The sequence below is a fragment of the Ornithodoros turicata genome, chromosome 10 (assembly GCF_037126465.1).
Source record: "Ornithodoros turicata isolate Travis chromosome 10, ASM3712646v1, whole genome shotgun sequence".
NCBI lineage: Eukaryota > Metazoa > Arthropoda > Arachnida > Ixodida > Argasidae > Ornithodoros > Ornithodoros turicata.
This window is the reverse complement of record NC_088210.1, coordinates 4,778,151-4,797,420: the sequence shown is the minus strand read 5'-3', so window position 1 is coordinate 4,797,420 and position 19,270 is coordinate 4,778,151. Positions and strand designations below refer to the sequence as shown.

General features: G+C 44.5%; 1 protein-coding gene across 2 annotated transcripts in view; it reads left to right on the top strand.

Moving 5' to 3' along the window:
• LOC135370679 (uncharacterized) overlaps positions 1-17,969 on the top strand; it is a 46,071-nt gene extending 28,102 nt beyond the window's left edge. For both annotated transcript variants that reach the window (XM_064604470.1, XM_064604469.1), the window contains 5 exons: positions 1,130-1,238; positions 2,426-2,467; positions 2,591-2,729; positions 3,679-3,786; positions 17,849-17,969. In XM_064604470.1, coding sequence (XP_064460540.1) covers positions 1,130-1,238; positions 2,426-2,467; positions 2,591-2,729; positions 3,679-3,786; positions 17,849-17,926 — 476 coding nt within the window. In that variant the 3' untranslated portion in view covers positions 17,927-17,969. The remainder of the gene's footprint in view (positions 1-1,129; positions 1,239-2,425; positions 2,468-2,590; positions 2,730-3,678; positions 3,787-17,848) is intronic.
• Positions 17,970-19,270: the final 1,301 nt, after the last annotated feature.

Genomic DNA, 19,270 nt, shown 5'->3' with positions numbered 1-19,270 from the left:
TAATGTCATTACTCATTCCTTTTTGCGAAGGAATCGAGTATGTGTTCTATGTTGACACTTGACTTTGGGCACTTTGACTGCATCAGCGACACGTCCGCGACTCAAGCTGAGATGGCTTTGTGATGGGAATCTGGGACAGCTGAAGTTGTTGAGCAGGAGTATAACAGGAGGAAGGCAGAATTACAGAAGAGACGATGAGGAGCAGCCAGACAGAGCGGAGCTTCCCGATGACTACTTCTTCCAGACTGGTCGAGGACGATACGGACGACACCAATGAGCTTGGACATTGGTGCTAAGCAACACGAAATTCAAAGTATTTTCGTGCCTTGATGCCTTTGCCCACACCAAAGCCATGTCCACTGACTACAACGCCGCGTTGCTATCTCTGCATCAGTCGAGAGTGTCTTCAGCAGGGCTAGAGACACCCTCACTCATCAGAGGGGCAACCTAACCTACAGCCACTACGAAAGACAGTTGCTTCTACGCTGTGACAACACTTGGTTGTAGTAAGAGAGAGTGACAGTGATTGTGATGGACAGAACAAGATATATCTAGTTGTTACAACATGGTGTTATCTGAGAATGAACTGCCACATCCTCAATATCGTTACGATTAAGTTCGCAGTAATAATCTTGATTTTGGGACGTCATTACTTTTTCGTAGTAATTGTCATGTTATTTAATTACACTTCAATTGCGGCAATCAGTAATTATGTAACATTAATTGTATTTCATATGTAATTTACCGATGTATGGTAAATGCTATGTGATTAGTTACCTAAAATAATTGATTACATCTTTAATTAAGGGCCTTTGCACAAAAGTGAGACAGCTGAATCAGCGATAAAACCATTTAAACCATCGTTAAAAACCATTGTTTGCCTTTAAAGCCCCCAAAATACTATGTACGTTAAAATATCTATCGCCTAATTTTGCCATGCAAATAAGCCAAACCCGAAAGAGCGCACCCTTGGGGGGATAACGCTCAGGAGCTAAGGCTGGAGAACGAAACCCCGCTGTGATTCTGACGAGAAGCTGCCTGTCCGATGTCACTGACTTGTTCTGAAGAGATACATATAGTGCTTTCCTGTACAGTACCCTATTGATCGAATATTTTTTGATTACTGCAGCCTGGAGTCCAAGCGGCACAATTTGCACACCCAACAAGGGAGTGGCAGCTGGCTTATATAATCCAGACTTTGACAAGATGGAAAGTATCATGTTCGGCATTCTCAGACTGTAAGTACCCATGATCGACGGATAGCTGTGTAAGAATAGGGTGCATAAGAGTAAGGGAACCCAAAACGCTAGCGCTATAATGCACGCTACGGTCTCTCCCTTACGGGATAGGTTATCCGTAACGCTGAGCGGTTCGCTCGCGTTCCTTTTTTGAACTCGCGTTCTACAGCCAGCAAGTATTTTGAATAGAAACGAGGCATCGACAAATTAACGCGTCGGGTAATAAAAAAGGAGAAATAGCTCCCCTATATATTTTTGATTTTGTTATTCGTCAATGCTCTGGACTGTTTGCAGATGTAAAGCAGTCTCTCGCCGGCCGCGAGAACAACACAAGCCAGTAGTGAGGGTCCCACGCTGGCCCTGGACATACAAAAGAAAATCGGTAAAACAGTGCTAAAAACAAATAACGACGGTACAGGATGGACTCACTGTCATACCGTGACGTAGCAAAGCTCAAAGCGCGGTTACAGCGACGTCATTTCTTTGGGCCCCACGAGCGCTAGGTTACCATTAGGCTTCCGACTTTTCGGATTTATCCGAGAGACTCCGATATACTCCCTCCGCTGTTTTTTTTGCAAAACAACGGATTTATCCGATAAACTCCAGGTTTTCCAACGCCCACTGGGCGGCCTTAAGGTTTTTCCCGTTTCCTTCTTGCTTTGTCCCTCTTCTTCCACACCTAGGTTTCGACTTCAAACTGATTCACAACTAAAAAAAAGCAAAAAAAGGAAAGGTCAGAACTGGTAGCCTCCTTTAGAGTCGCTGGACGCATGACTGGCCTTCAATAGCTCTGTGTATTAAAACATTCGTAAGTTACATCGTGTGGTCCCAGTTTCTTTTGCCCATCTTTCCGCGCATTGTCTCTGCAATGACTGCTCCGCAATGCTCCGAAATCGGCGCCGTTCGTTTTTCGGACTTTTTAATCATCCGAGGAGCTCCGCGAATTTCCGAAAAGTTGAAAACCCCGATAGACACCGTTCGAATTTTCGAAAATGAAGGCTTTGAAAACTCGGAACCCTAGTTATCGTATATTAAAGCAACTGTGAAACAGGAGAGCAACATTACGAAGACCTCTATAATGTTACTCTCCCGAGGAAAGCGTTACAACTGAGACTTGAGCTAACTTTCTTAGCGTAGCCGTTTCCAAAAGAGTGTAAGTACATGATACTGCGTGCTTGCCATTACAGCCTGGGAAGTGATGAGATTGGCGGGGTCGCAGCAAATCTGAGGTAAGCCTAACCAGTTCTGGTGGAAGTACCCTAGCTGGTGTGCGTTTAGGGCGCACAATATAGACGCTTTGTGGGAAACATGTTCTCTTGTGGTATACTTTATTGTGGGGACATATTTTGCAGGACCAAATCCGAAAGTTGTTTGAGGAAGAAACCGCAAGGTGTGTACAGCAACGTGACCAAGCTTCCAGGACATGGCCTGGACGGAACCGCCTATTGCATAGAGTTTGCAGACAACAACGATGAGTTCTCCTTATGCGAGGTACGAGGTCGAAGATGGGGGCATGATGGGAGAGGCCATTCTGTGCTCAGGGCACTGTGTTCTCCTCTGCGGACTCATTGCATGCATGAGCACTGGGCACAGGACAGCTTCATTGGATGATCTTTTTCACTTGCATACGAGCACTCAGGAGTGATACTCAGGAACAAAAAAAATGCGCATGAAAAAAAATGTTCCCGGAAAAAATGCCCCCTGAAACATCGAAGAAGTCCCCTCAGTCCTTTCTCAAGCCTTTACAGGTGGCGCAAGGCGCCAAGCGAAACCGAAACTCTTTGCGCAAGAGGAACGTAGTCTGCATGCAGTTTATTCTGAGTTTGCCCTAACACAGGTTTGTCGAGTATGCAGTTCATTCTCCTCTTCACCCTTTTTCGCCATTAAATACCTCCGTATAGCACTGTGCGAATGACAATAAGACTTAGCACATTATGCGCTCAATGTAATTTTTAGTGTCCGTACGGCGGAGGATAAGTTTGGGACATACATTTGTGAATAGAGCTTAGGATAGAATCAGAAAAGGAACGGCATGACTCGGAATTCTCTTTCTGCATTTTACATGCTTCACTGTGTAGGGAAGCCAGACAGCGAACTTATAAGAACATTAATGATGAAAGATGGAAGTCACTGGAATGGTTAGCCACCTGTAGGACCCGAAGCCACATCTTCGATAATCGCTTTCTTTCTAATCTTCTTTCATTATTAATTTCTTCGGCGCTTGAGGCTTTATACGTGTTTGTCCTTTCTATGCGTTCCAGCCTCAGAGCATCAATTGTCTCAGGTTATAAGAACAGTCAGCGACTTTATCAGTTACTTGTTTTGCCCCCAGGATATTCCTTATAACGTGTATTTGTCACCACCCTGGCAGGTCGCGTTGGCTTTATCATCCAGTAATACCACACGTGAAAGATTCTAATGTGTTTTTGTATCATTGCAGACTCTTAACGATGGCTGCACCCTAAGTTGCTGTTGGAACAACGAGAAGCGAGAATTCCGAAGAACTTCAGCGCCAGATGGCTTCAAATGCGGGAGTGGAACGGATAAGGTAAATAATCAGTAACTCAATGCATATTACAAGTTCCGTACAGGTCCCGACAAAAAGGTATCGGGAACGCTCGAGCGGTGTAGATCTAAATACTAGTGATGTAACGAACCTGGCAAAGTTCGAGTTCGCAAAAGTTCGACTTCACTGCGCATGCGCTGGCGTGACCTGCCCGGAAACGTAAACAGTCCAACGTACGCCACTCAAGGCTTAATCATCAGACGATATGTCCTCCTGTACGGTATGTGCGATAAATCAGTTAGCTTTCCTTCGATTTGTATTTTTCTAACAACAGAAACTTATACCTGCGCCTACCACAGTACCACCTAGCATTTCTACATACACCTTCGCAGAGTAAATAGAGAGTCGCTAAGAAAAACAAAGCACGCAAGGACAACGGTGCAAAACTGTTCGCAGCTAAATCTTAAATATACAAACTACGTTTACCACGTTTACACTAGTGGGCTCTGGTCTGGGACGGACTTTCGTCGCGTACCTGTCATCCAAGTTTTATAGCCAGCTGTCAATTGCCCTCTTCTGAGTCTTGTTGAATAACAGCAATATGAGAAATATCTATTTTGTTGGCAAAGGAAACCTCTTCCTGCTTTTTGTGTTGTACCTCATAGCATAAATAAATGCAACTATACCATCAGCCGATTGCAGTTGGCATTTATTGCACATAAAAGAAAGCAACAGCAGCAAGTAAATTTGCAGTTGGGTACTACAAAAGAGACACTAGCAAGTTATGTTACACTTTAGTTCTGCATAAAGGAATATCTTACTTAATGGTAGAGGAACATATAACGCAGGAGCAAGCATTGCACGGCAGAGTACACACCAGCTTCGGCAAATATGCAATAACAGTTACTGACCCTACATGTGAAATGTTCTGTCAGTGACAATTAAACAGCTTTGGTGTTGGGATGAGTGCGCAAGAAGTAACACACATTAAGGAAAGCCCCTAAGTACGAAAACTTGAACGGGTAGGCAAAATACAGAAACCGACACCGAAGATTTTTGTTTAAGTTTAATTTGTACAAGCTTTCGCGTGGAGGTCCACGCTTCCTCAGGTACAAAGTGAAGTGTTGGCACACATAAGTATGTATATAGTATAGACATATACACGACTAAACGCACTGCTGTGTTCAGTCCTGTATATGTCTACACTATATATACTTATGTGTGTCACCACTTCACTTTGTACCTGAGGAAGGGTGGACCGCCACGCGAAAGCTTGTACAAATTAAACTTAAACAAAAAGCTTCAGTGTCGGTTTCTGTACATTGTTTATGTGATCTACAGGACTTGACTACCCTCTTCGTATACGCTACGGGTAGGCAAAATGAAATGCCTACTGTGAAATGAAATAGTGACCCTTAACTCCTCTTGGCTATGCGCTTACCATTTATACTACCGTGGGCTGCTACATACCTAACACTTTACAATTAAACAAAAGCTCACACAGAAAATCCAAAACGAAATGTTTTCACAGATGAAACAGTGACTATACAAGAATAAAACAAAAGGCAAGGTAGGAAGTTGAAGTATAGAGTATATGATGGGGGCACGACATTTTGGGCTTAAAGTGCAGGTATGCGGGTCCTAGGGAATGCTCGGAGGGAAGCAGCTTAATTTATCCATCAACAATTAAACAGTTGTGCGACTACGAAGTGAAATTTTATACAAAAGAATGACTTTAAACATATACTGCAGCTTCCTACCTTCATTTATCTAGATGTCAGATGTCAGCACATCGATTTGACTGGAACAAAAATGAACATGAAAAAGCTGTACACTCCCCGAGTTCAAGCTTTACTTTGCCCATTGCCCAACTTTGGAAACAGACAGCACTCTAGCAGTCAGAGTCTACGACTCGTTGAAGGAGGGGCTCTTCGAACACTGGAAAATATGACTGTTCTTCGGGTTCACGTGCTTCCTTTATCTTTGCGGGGCTTGACGCATAGTCATTGGGGATCCACGATCTGTTAATACGAATGAAGGACAGCATGCCAAAGTTCTCTGGAGTTAGCCGATTCCTCCGTTCTGTTACAATTGCACCAGCAGCACTGAACGCTCTCTCTGAAGAGACACTTGTGGGGGGAATGATCATGTATCCCAAGCAGCACAATGTACTGAAAGTCGAGTGCAATAAGGGTGGACGGGTAGGTGGAAGGCCTTGAACAAACTGGTGAAACTAAGGAACACTGATAAGACACATACCGTCCACCCCTATTGCACTCGACTTTCGGTACATTGTGCTGCTTGGGATGTTACTGCAACGACTGATAACGAAGGCCAACTTTCAAGCTTTCGGCTTCAGTACACCAAAGGGGCACCTTGCACATCAATGTCTACGTTACTGTCCCACGTGTATGCGTCCAATTCTGCCTGTACGATAGATGCGCCGCTCCTTCCAGAGTCCCCCCCCCCCCCCTTTGTCGGTCTGCAACAATCAGGCCCACACTTGAAGAGTGCGAGAGCCAAAGGTGGAATCCACCACTACTTGGACATGGAGGATTTATGTCACTTGGAGCGCTTACGTCACGAGATGTGTGTGCTGGTTGTTCCTGCAGTGGTGTCCGAGCTTCTTCTGCATTGTGTTTTCTCTCGTCATATACTCTTCTCTCCCTTCTATATTCTCTCGTGTTTTCTCTCGTCAGCGTTTGCAATAATGGTTTCCATCACGTCCCTTCGTAGCACTTCACCACCAACAGCATAGTTGTCAAATGTGTCCCTGAAGTGAGGGTCAAGGAAGCTTGCGCTGTAGTGTGTGATGTCTTTTCTTATCTTCATGAAATGTCTGTTGTTCTGCAACTCATGCACTAAAATAGACAAGACGTGATGTGGCAGCATGCCGCTTTCGTTTGTGGATGTTGCACTCAGTAAGATTCTTTCAATGAACACTACCAGAGGTAGCACTTGACTCACAGTGGCAGAGTCCATGCTCAGAAGACGTACTGTGGCCTCCTCAAAAGGTTGGAGGGCATGGACCAAAGCATTCAGGAGCGCCCACTGCTGAGGGCCTAAATGGCGACGTGTACTGTCCTCGAAGTATTCAGAAACTGCTCGCCGTTGCTGTGCTGTTCCACCGAGTAGGAACGTCCTGCAACAGCTGGTGCAAGGGCAACCTATGACGGCCTTGAATTTCTTTTAACTTCATTTGCGCTGTAGCTGAATGGTGGAAGTGCCCACATATAGCGCGAGCAGTCTTCAGGGCTTCATCTGCGTCACCACCAAGTTTACGAATGCCAGATTTTACCACGAGGTTCAAGCAATGCGCAGCACATGCAATGCGAGCCATCCACTGTCTTTGATGGCTTTCACAACATTCTGCCCGTTGTCTGTTGTCACCATGCCTGGTTTAAGTCCTAGTTGTGGGAACCATTTGTGGAAAACAGATTCTAACTTGCTGGCGATGTTTTGTGCCAGATGAGACTGCCCAAAGCTACACATGGCAAGTACTGCCTTCTGCCTCTCCAATGCTCCCGTGACTTGTTGTGACGTGTTTATTGTTGCCCAATGTGCTGTAACTGAGATATTTTTTATTTATTTACAATAGTCCAAAGGCTCTTGCGAGCATTGCATGGGGGAGTGGGGTTGTACAGATATTAGGTATAACAATAAATACATTTGACAAATAACGGTGCGAAAAGAAAGGAATCAATTGATTATTAGTGAATGGTTAAATGGTAGATGATATCTTCCTACGAAACGTGGTGTGATCAGTGAGCTCCGCAATATTCGAGGGAAGATCATTCCAGTTAATAGTAGTCTTACAAAAAAAAATGATTTAGCAAAGATATCAGTGTAGCAGGCGAAACGAGTTACCTTGTACAAATGGTCTAAGCGGGGAAAGATTGTGGAAGAACGAGAGATAGGGGAAATGCTAGGCGGAATGGTATGAATGAACTTGTGAAACAGAGACAACCTTGCAATGTATCGACGTCTTCCTAGGTTAGGGAGTTGAAGTTGTTGTTTAATTACCGAGACTGAAGAATGACGTGAGTAATCACCAACGATGAAACGGGCTGCTCTATTCTGGATGGCTTCAAGAGCGGAGGATAAGTATTGTTGAGGAGGGTCCCACAAAGAAGAGGCATACTCCAGTTTTGAACGTACTAGTGATAAGTATGCTAGTTTTCTAATTTCCTGGGGTGCGAGTTTCAGGTTACGTCAAATATAGCCAAGCATTGCCAGCAATGAATTCAATGTGCTTGTTTCAAGTTAGGTCTTGGGAGAGATGAATGCCAACATACTTGTAAGAGCTTACTTTAGTAAGAGCAATGTCGTTTAGTGAGTATGGATATGGAGAAAAACGGCCGTAATTGCGACGGGCAAAAGTAATAACATTACATTTGTTAAGGTTAAGAGGCATCTGCCAGGTTAAACACCACGAATGAACTAGTGAGAGGTCATGTTGTAGAGCAACCTGATCAGAAAAGGAAGAAGTCTTGCGATAGATAACACAGTCATCGGCAAATAGCCGTGTGGTGGAAGAAATATTATTAGGGAGGTCGTTAATATAAATAAGAAAGAGAAGGGGACCAAGCACCGATCCCTGAGGGATACCAGATGTCACAGCAAAAAAATCGGAACGATGATCATTGCAGATTATGAAGGAAGCGCGATTCGTGAGGAAGTCTTGTATCCAATAATAGGTTTTACAGTCAATATTAGCAGCACTAAGTTTCTGTAAAAGGTAATTATGAGGCACTTTGTCGAAAGCCTTACGGAAATCTAGAAATACGGCGTCAGTTTGTGCAGATACGTCAGCGTTAGAAAAGAGGTCATGAAGAAAAGATGCAAGCTGAGTTTCGCAGGAACGGTCCCTACGGAAACCGTGTTGGAGTGGATAGAAGAAGTCATTCTTCTCAAGAAATCTCGCAACATGTGAATAAATAATGTGTTCTAGTAGTTTACAGCAGATACTTGTTAGCGATATGGGTCGGTAGTTATTAGCTAATTGGGTGTCGCCAGACTTAAACACTGGGATGATCTTCCCTACTTTCCAATCATACGGTAGCATTGAATTATGCAAGGACTGTGAAAAGATGTATGCCAGAATCATACTAGAGGTTTGCCTGGTCATGATTAGTACTTTGGTATTGATCATCTGGCCCGGAGGATGTGGATGATTTGAGTGACTCGATTAGCTTGCAGATGCCTTGGGAAGTGATACATTCCAATGGCACGCATCCTTCTTGAGGTATGTGCGTATTATGGTCCTTATGGCTTATAGTGAAGACAGAGGAAAAATGTGCAGCAAATAATGAAGCACACTCGTTCGGGGGTATTGGATTCCCACCGGAGTCGGACAGACGGATGGCGTTGTCCTTAACAGGAGATATCTCATTCCAGAATCTCCTTGGGTTGTGAATAAGGAGCGAAGGTAAATCCTGGTGGAAGTATTTGTTTTTGGCTTTTTTTAGTGCACATTTGTAAGAGCGAGCGCACTCGTGATATTCGTTCCAGTGGTCAAGAGCAATTGAGGCCTTGGCCTTCTTAAATAATCGCTTCTTTTTGTTACGAAGGACTTTTAGTTCTTTCCTAAACCAAGGAACCCTTTTGTGAGTTATTATGCGTAACATAGAAACATGCAAGTCGACAAGCCGGTTAAGGGTGTCGCGAAAAAGACACCAGTTTTCGTCAACAGATCGCTTGTGAAAACACAAAACAAACTCATCATGAAATGTTCGTAGACCGGCGATAATCGCGTCAAAATTGGCGCGTTTATAGTCTCGAATAGTTTTGGTGACTATGTTATTATGGTGGATGGATGAGGCAGACGGTAACATGAAATGTACAATCTTATGGTCACTTAACCCATCAAAAACAGAGAGGGAGGTAACGTCCTCTAGATGCGAGGCAAAAACAAGGTCAAGTATGGATTCGGTTGAAACAGTACTTCTAGTTGGTACAGATACAAGTTGCTCTAAATTAAAAGTTAACGAAAGGTCGATAAAGCTCTAGCATGTGGAGATGAGGGGGCACTCACGTTAGTCCAATCTATATGCGGGTAATTGAAATCACCAAGCAGAAGAACATGACTCTTTGGATGCTTATTGCTGACGAATGCTAAAATGTCACGCAAATATTGGACAAACAAAGCAGAGCAGAGCAATTAGGTCGGCAGTAACACACACCAATGACAAAGTCAGGGTAGGTATGGGACAGCGACACCCAACATGATTCAATTGATGATGAAATTCATGATTCAATTGAATTGTTGATACAGTCAGTATCAACATGAATAGAGGTAGCGGACAAGTGCTTTTTAACGGCGATCAGTACACCACCTCCTTTCTTTACTTGCCTATCACATCTAAGTGCATGATAGTCGCCAAAGCAAGTGTTCATCTCTATATCGTGTATATCAGGTGACAACCGGGTCTCTGTTAAGATGACGATATCCGAGGAACAGTCGTACAAAACACTACATAAAGCGTCAAGTTTTGGAATAACACTCCTAATGTTCATAAAAACCACGGAAAGCGAAGACACTGATCTGCTATTAACAACAGGTGATACACTACTCACATCTTGTAGCTACGCCGTTAATTCTTTAACATGGGATTCGTCGTGGTTGTATTGGTAGCACTTCGAACCGATGAATAGCTTCTCATACCTGAGCTTAAAGGGCTGTGACTGATTTTTGCCAAATTCGACCAGTTTGCGGCGGGCGAGTCGCGTGGCACTAGAGAAATCGTTCGAGATACTTAAGTCGGTACCCTTAAGCGCTTTACTACACGTTAGAACCTGATCTTTAAGCTTGAAGGAACAGAACTTTGCGATAATCGGCCTAGTCTTATTCGTACGAAATGTGCCTATGCGGTGAACACGCTCAAAATCAGAGGGCGCACACTGCATGCCTAACTTTGTATTACATACATCAATAACCTTTGACTCAGACTGAGTCCAGGTCTCGCTGGCTATGTCAGGGATCCCATAGAAAATAATGTTTGACCTACGAGAACGGTCTTCAAACTCATCCATGCGGGATTCAAGAGCCCTTACACTCTAAACCTTTTCACACCTTTAAAGGTGTAATAACGTGCATGGCGCACGCCTTTTTAGGTGTAATTTTGGTAACATCATAATGGAGCACGGTTTCGCACAAATTTTCTTTACTCCAGTGTTGTCTGTCCTCCAAAAATTCAGTCTTGCAACAAATCAACATTGTTCAACAGTATTGTAGACACTTGCGCGTGCTCGATTATCGATAGCGATGTATATATGCATTAGCTCGTACCTACGATATCCAATACATAATGAAAGCAAGATTTTTGTTTGACACTTGATCTTTAGTAATGCTTTCCAAATTTTGTAAAATATCATCCTGGAGATGCAATGTTACGCAACCAGGTTGAATGTTCATAGCGCACACCATTAAAGGTGTGAAAAAGTTTACAGTGTACGTGGGTTGGGTTGGTGCCATTCGATAGTTTGATCTGAGATATGTCTGCTTGAATGCCGTTGAGGAAATCTGTTTGTGTGCTTTTGACGTCCGACACTTTTTCAACTGAGTTCAGTTTGGAGGGTAAGGCTGATAAGGCTTCATCAGTAGATTGCTGCCTGAGCTGGAGCGTTCTCACATCAGCTAGCAGCGTATTAACATTCGTATCTAATCTGGACAGGATTTCCAGTGCGGTACCTAGTTGTTCTTCCTGTGCCTTAGTCATAGGGCCGGGATTTGTTTCAATGTCACCGGATAACAGAATTACTTGCAACATGTATACATACGAATGACACAAGTTGCATAGGTAAGCGAATTGTGGGGGTGGCAGCAGCAGTAACAAGCAAACATCATCACTACAATATGATGCACTGTGACTGACCTGCAATACAATGAAGAACGGGTAAGGCATCATGCTCAGACTGCTGCTGCCGTTCCCACTGAAGCTGAAGATGTGCAGACACGGTTTAAATTCGTCCTGCTGTGATGACGTAGATGCGGAGCGGAAGTAGGGGGCCTGTAGTAGCGTGCCGTCTGGGTAGACGGGGTAGACAGTGAATCCACGTGACGAGCTGCAGTAACCGTCTCCTGGCGCGGAGACAGTGCCCTCGCCGGGGACATCATAGAAAGCCGGTGACCATGTGTTGATAGGTAACGGCACGTGTGTGCCGCAAAAAGCAGATGATAGCAGCAGCTGCAATACAATGAAGAACGGGTAAGGCATCATGCTCAGACTGCTGCTGCCGTTCCCACTGATATAATGATTAACCTGGCAGCTGGACCAAATGTCTGTGGTAATGTGCACGTCTTTTCCGATGGACTGCCTCAGCTTCTCACGAATCGAGTTTTCAAGGACCCTCTCAAGCTCTGGAATGGCTGTATGAGCAAAGTAATTTCGGCTTGGCACTTTCCAGTTTGGGACACAGAACTTCAGAAAGTCAAGAAAAGCTGGTTCCTCAACAATTGTGAATGGTTTCATTCCAATCGCAATGAACACGGCCATGTGCCTGTTGCGAGCTTCTGCTTGTGAGTGCCTAGCCCCCCACACTTTCTTCTGGTCGATAAGTTCTTTTAATGTTGGTTGTCTCGCAGAGCACTGCGCAGGCATTTTACAGCCCGATCTTGTTGTGGAAGGTGATGGTTGCTCACTAGCTGTTTTTCGTGGAAGTAGGTATGCATGGTGCCGCAACAAATGCTTGTGCAAAGCCGTTGTTCCTGTTCTCGCGTCACTGCTCTCTTTACCGAGACGCACACTTCTGTGGCATGCTCTACATTTAGCTACTAGGGGATCCTGATTTTGCTCAAAGTGGTTCCACAGAAAAGAAGTTTTCCTTTTACCAGTTTCTTCGTCGTGAACGCCACCACTGCGGTCAGTGGATTCTTCGGTAGCACTGTAGTCAAGAAGAGAAGATTCTTCCGAGGAGAAAGAACAATAGACGCTGACATTTGGTTCTGTTGGAGCATCTGTGACGGCAAACAAAAGCCAGATGTGTGAAAGATGATTCACTACTGGCAGTGAAAGTGATTTTTTTTCCTGGCCTTAAACAATGTTAGTGTGGTTTTGAAAAGGGTGAAAGGCTCACTTCCAAATGATTATGGGCATCCAAGAAGGAACATTTACCTGATGCAGCATGGGGCACCAGTTCACCATCCAGCTCAATTCCAGATGACCCAACATATATTGGAACACTGCTTCGTCTTCCCGTGGAGCCGATAAATGTTCCAGTAAAAATGTCCTCTTCGAGATCATAAACATCTTCACTGCTTGCTTCGCTCATTGTGACATCCCCTGAGAAATGGGACAAGACAATACTGTAAGCAAAACATCACACTCCCTGCCAGCAAATGCACTTACAGCTAGACAGCTGACTTGAGTGACTTGGGTTGGGGACTGTGACAACACCACAAGTCAGTAGACAAAGCAACAGCAGTGCCAGCTTCTACGGGGTCCATGCAGTCATTGCTTTTGTGTCAGCTGCAGAGCCCTCTGGGAAACAGCATGCACAATTTATCAACCACCCCGAGATCAAAGGAGGAGACTAATACGTTAGCGGTAGCCACCAGCGTACTTAGATAATCCGTTCCAGCCGTTGGGAGTTAAGAGTTGAAAGCGCCAGGAACAGAATTTCATTTTTTGATGTCTCGCATGGATTGATGAGTCTATCAGTTGGTGACAACACCAGCAGTCAATAACCGCACCACCAGCACGTTACTGCCCTTGGCTTTGTCAGATTAGCTGCCTTCTGGAGAGAAAAATGTGCACTGCATAAAACTCGCTGTGAGAAAAGGTACACAATACCTTGCCGTCGTTAACCACGAACAACGTTCCCTTTTTGATGTTTGGAAGCAGTGTAGCTTGGACTGATGGGGCTGACAAGAACCAAAACTAACAAATGTGGCAGTGGTGGCACTGCTTTGACGTAGTTCATACAGTGCTTTCGGTTTTGTGGCATCCACAGAACCTTTGAGGAAGCAAGTCACGTACTGCAGTGTGGGGGGGGGGGGGGGGACAACCGGAGCAAACAATTACCTCCCCCTTATGTGCAACAAACTTGTGGTTAGAAAGCCCTAGCTATTTTGGGTAATGAACAAAGCCAGCAGTAATGAAAAGCTCGGACATAGACGGGGGGGGGGGATATATTTATTAGACGAATAGGAAAAAAACCGGGGAAAGGTCAGCCAACCGGGACGACGGCTTGCTATTCCAGAAATAAGAAATAATAATAAATAAATAAAAAGAAATAAAGACAAAGAGAAAGAATTAGGAAATACCGAAAAACTAACAAATGATGAAAGAAGGATGAGGTAGATTAAAGACGAAGATGACAAAAAAAGATGACTAACAAACGGTGAAAGAAAGATGAGATGAATCACAGAAGATGAGTTTAAAAGGAAAGCATGAGGTTAATGCGTTGAGGGCGAGAGTGGGGCACAGAAGAATGAGATTGCACGGCTGAGTTCACAGGCTGTTCATCAGACCTGAATCTCTGAAGAAAGACGGACATCACACAACACTTTCGGTTTTGCGTCAGGCGCCATAGTCTTTTGGCACGGGGGACTCACGTTACCACAGTGCCCTGATGCAACGACTACTAAAATACCGTATCGTTAACCAGCAACACACTTATACACTCAATGCGCAGGCTTGAACTGTTTGCAGTAGCAAAGAAAACACAGTAGCAACTGCGACGCTACGACGTGGACGTTCCCTCAGTACTTTCTGTTTTGCGTCATCCTTGTAGGCTTCTGGAACAGGGCCGTTCGTTATTAAAGTGCCTCAAGATAACGTCTACCAGACTGCCTTATCGTTAGCAAGCAACATACCTTTAAAGTGGTAGCTTGAAGTGGTTGGGGTAGTCAATACCAGCAGCAAAGTCATTCGACACAAAGTCCCGGCGTGTCAGAGTGAAGGGCTCGACCGACAGTAACGCCGTAACGCTAGCCTTGCTCATGTGGGCAGAAATATGCTCCTCGCACAGGAGGGCGCACGTAACCTTTCATTATTACTTGATTTTTTATTTTTCGTCCGTTTCGCTCAAAGATAAAAAGCAGCTAAGAAAATCAGCTAAATTCAGCTGCGAACCTTTGCGAAACGGACAAGAAATTCGAAGGTTCGTCGAACGTCGCGAACCACCCGGTTCCTTTGGCCAGGTGACAAAAAAAAAAAAAAAAGGAACGAGACAGCGATGACGCATGTCGTCATGCGTCGTCGCTGTCTCGTTCCTTTCTTTTGTCGCCTGGCCAAGGGATATGTACCAACCTGCCCCATACACTATGTGTTCACCAGGTTCGCAGTCGAACCGCGGGTTCGCAAACAGTTCGTGACATCACTACTAAATACTATCTCACTTACGAGTGAAGCCTTCGAGTTTCTTTGACGCGGGGTTATATCGCAGCGTAAGCCCTGCACTCACTGGCGTCTGATCACGTGTTCGAGTCTGGCTACAACACTGCCGTTTGCTATACTCGGTCTGACAGACAAAAGTTCCCGCCGATTATTAGGTCGGTTACCTGCGTGTAGCGTTGTTTGTTTATTTTTTGCGTCCCTGGCAGGCATCAAGAGTACTGTATATACAAATGTACTGTTTCTCTTATGCGTGGATAGTTTGTCATTTTGTGTCCTTACTGATAGACATGTTTACCGATGTTATGCGCACGCCTAGCGTGTCTAGCTGTTGTACGCAATTCAGCTTGTACATTACTGATGATCCTTTCACTCCTGTATCAGGTGCTTCCTTTCTGGACGCTTCTCATTATGGAGATATTTTTCACACGGTGATATCGCTTCTATAGTATATGTCTGCATACTCTAATGCAGTGTATTAAACGTTTTTTTTTTTAACTAGCTCCCGTGGCCTATAGTATTACGACCGGTTGTTATGGACTGTGGTTAAGTGGACTATGGACTAGAGAAGTGGCCATCGTTCGTATCACGGCGCACGCTAAAGCTGGCATCATGAGGCGGAAATCGCAGGAGAGAAACTGGGTATGCGGTGTCACCTTACCGTGTTGGCAACATGCGAGTCTTACGCGATGAGTCACGATTAGAGGTAACCGGAAGGCGAAAGTAATGAAAAGGGAAGTAAAAGCACGAACTCCGCCACTGCGCTTTTGAAAAAAAAAAAAAAGAAGAAGAAACGTCAGGCCTTAGTTTCACAAAGCTGTTGTGGTCTCCGCGTGACGCTCGCGTTCCGAAGTACTTCACTTCTCACTTCTTCACTTCTCACTTCACAGATGGAGGTACCAGGATTTAGGTACCCTACTCTATAGCTAGCTTGTCCGATCACTCTCACGCCTTAGTCGTGCATTCTTTTTAGTTTCTACTTATGCGCTGGGCATGTATACTCAAATATTTTAGTCAAATCTCGATGCGTGTTTTTCAAGGAAGGTGTTTTTCACTTTTCCAATTGTGCTTTCTGTTTTTTTTTGTAAACGTTGTTTTTGTTAAGAAAGTAAATATTTGTTGTGTGAGACTGTGCATCCTGCACGTGATTGCTTCAAAAGCCTCAGAAAGCGTCTGGCAGAGTCATACTACTTCCGAAGTGCGGTATGGCTGCGTCTCTCTGCGAATTGCTATTCTTTAATTGACTCTGTAGCACTGTTGGAGGACGCTGACAAATATAGAGGACAAACAGGGGGTCATTCAGACTATGCCTTTTCTTCTCTGTCGTCAATATTCGTCTTTTATTTTGCTGGTGCCTTCCTCAATTACTAGTCACCCTCTACCAAACAGACCAATCACCCGATCTTCCGCACCTCTGAATGGTATTAATTCCGACATAGAAAGAAGGCAGTCTGAATAAAAAAAAAATCAAAGTATACCGCTCAAAACGAGACATTCATTTTTTTTTCTGGGGGCTCAAAGTCCATATTTACTGTATAACCTCCACATTTGTGCCGTTCATCATTGCGTTAAAGCGTAATGCATTGCATCGTCACAACACGATTTCCGGATAGGTAGGCTCCGGGCAACGACAGCGCGATGTCACGTGGTCTGAAGAAAAGAAAGACGTCACTGCGCGTTTCCTAAACTGTTGTCGGGACCTGTACCACTATGCACACGTGTGTGCTCTGGGTGCCTACCATACAGAACCGTTCCAGGAGTGATGCCGAACGACACGCGTATCGAAATCATATTCAGTTGGGTAATTAAGCGAGGGCCGACCGAATTTTCACTGCAGGAATTCGAATCAATTTTTATTTCTGTTTCGCTGTTTCGTTTCAATTATATCTTTTCTAAGTTATATATATATATATATATATATATATTTTTTTTTTTCAGTGCACATCACTTTGCACAACAGAATCAAATATCAGTCATGTGCGCATAGCCAGAAAGGAGGATTAACACAAACAAGGAAGGTGCTCAACTGGATGTTGGGTTTAGGCCGGAATTGGAAGCCAAGTATGAACTGAAAAGCGCTTAACGCTTACGCGTTTCTCTCGCATATACCACTACATCGCCGCCGAATTTTTCTGTCAAAGTGTACTCGTGGCCGGACTTTTAATGGCAGGGAAAGATAGTGGGCACCCGTGTTGGTGACGAACAACGGGAAAACGACTCTGCGGCTGCGCTTCGTTTCCTTTTCGTAGGCAATGTGACCACTTGCTCTGTGTAACTGTGTCCGACGAAGGCTACGATCTGCGGATGTCTGAGTGAATCCGTTCCCACAAATTTGGAACGAACGCTTGCACAAAAGAAAAAAAAAACGAAAAAGAAGGAAAGAAGAAAGAACACAGCGCAGCATTCCATGTGAGCGTTTCGTTTCAGAGTTTGACTGAAGCGATTCGGTGAGGCATTGCTAAATGGTAATCTGTAACGGACACCGTGCTCAATACGCGACGACTAAGTGACAACTCGCACGTAGATTACACGTTTTCCTCCGCTTCGAAGTCGCGATTGTTGATGTAGTGCAACAGAAGAAGCGGCTGCACACATACGTGCCGAAGTTGCTCTAGTCGGCCGCTGATTTTTATGAAACTGCATTACCTGTGCCAAAAAAAATGGCTTCAATTAGTGCTGTCCTTTCTACCTCGCTATTTCCAAGATATATTATTGATGCTGCTCACTTTGCTGGAATTGGCTGAGGCCTTTTTTCCTGATTGTTTCAGATGTGCTTCATGGACAAGTGTGTACCACGCAAATTTCTCAAGAGGAAGGGCTCGAAGAAGACGCCCAGAAAGGCATAATTCTTACGCTACACCAGTCAATAAAAATGGGTTCCATCCGCAATTCAAATAAATGAGTATTTTATTTACAATGCGTAACACAAACCACGTAACATCAGGTGACACAACGAACGAAATTAATGCGAGCCTAATGCCTCGCTCGTATATTAGACGGCTTGAATTCCTCCACAAAGAAAATAACTGCTATAAGGCTAAATCACAACAAAAACCTCAGGTACAGTTCTTGTCATCCTTAACAGTAACACTGGACAAAATTTTGTTCCATTTCCCAGCGCGATAGCAGCCACGCTTGGGACACTGGAGGAATGCCAAGTGAACGAAATCATTGCGTTGAACTAACACAATTATTTTGTTCAGTTAAGATTTATTCATGACTCAAAGGGTTGCTAATAACGCTCCGGAACTAGACCACCTTTTTTTTTTCAGTGTTATTATTAAGGTTGACCGGAGTTTCACCGAGTCTACTCAGTCATCTTCCGCTCAGCTCTCCCTTTCAGCTCCCCAGTTATGTTCAGCTCGTTGATCACATTGTGCATAGGTGAGCATCCTGATGAACATGAATTTCGACAAGTATGGCACGTTCTTCCGTGTAGCGCGCCACAGATGCTTTCACGAGGAGACTGCCCTTCGTCCATGCTCTTATGCTGCCATTGCAACCGTTCAGGATATGGAGAACAGCTTTACGGGTTACCATAACCATAAGGATCGTACACTCTTAAAAAGGGGGTGTACTTTAACTCATTTTTTTTTTGCCACATATATAACACCCTTTCGGAGAGTACAATTACGCTCTAAAGGGTGTCTTCTCACTCCCTCAAGGGAGTAGCATAACACCTTTCTTCCTACTGGAGAGTAATATTACTCCCCGGCAGGGAGAAGGTGTTGTGCTACTCCCTTGAGGGAGTGAGGAGACACCCTTTTGAGCGTAATTGTACTCTCCGAAAGGGTGTTATATATGTGGCAAGGAAAGGAGTTAAAGTACACCTTTTTTTTTTAAAATGTAGTGGGAGATATAAGTGGGAGAGGCGCTCGGGTATGCCGTCTTCATCTCTACCTGACAAGCACACTGTGCTCGTGCAACACTCCAATGCGATAAACCTCTCCTTGCTTCCCTCCCCCGTGACTTGACGTCACACGATCCCGTCCAGCTGCACTTCGTCGTCCTCCAGCCAAAAACAACAACCGCGCTGCGTGCATGATTACCTTCTTACTGAATGAGCTTCCTAGCGTCCTATCCTGCCAGATCGACGCGTCCGGGCATCTCTGACACGGGCCGAAAAGTTCACGTGTTTCTTTTATCCGCAAGAAAAGAGAGAACTCTTCCCGCAGGTACGTCTAGTCCTA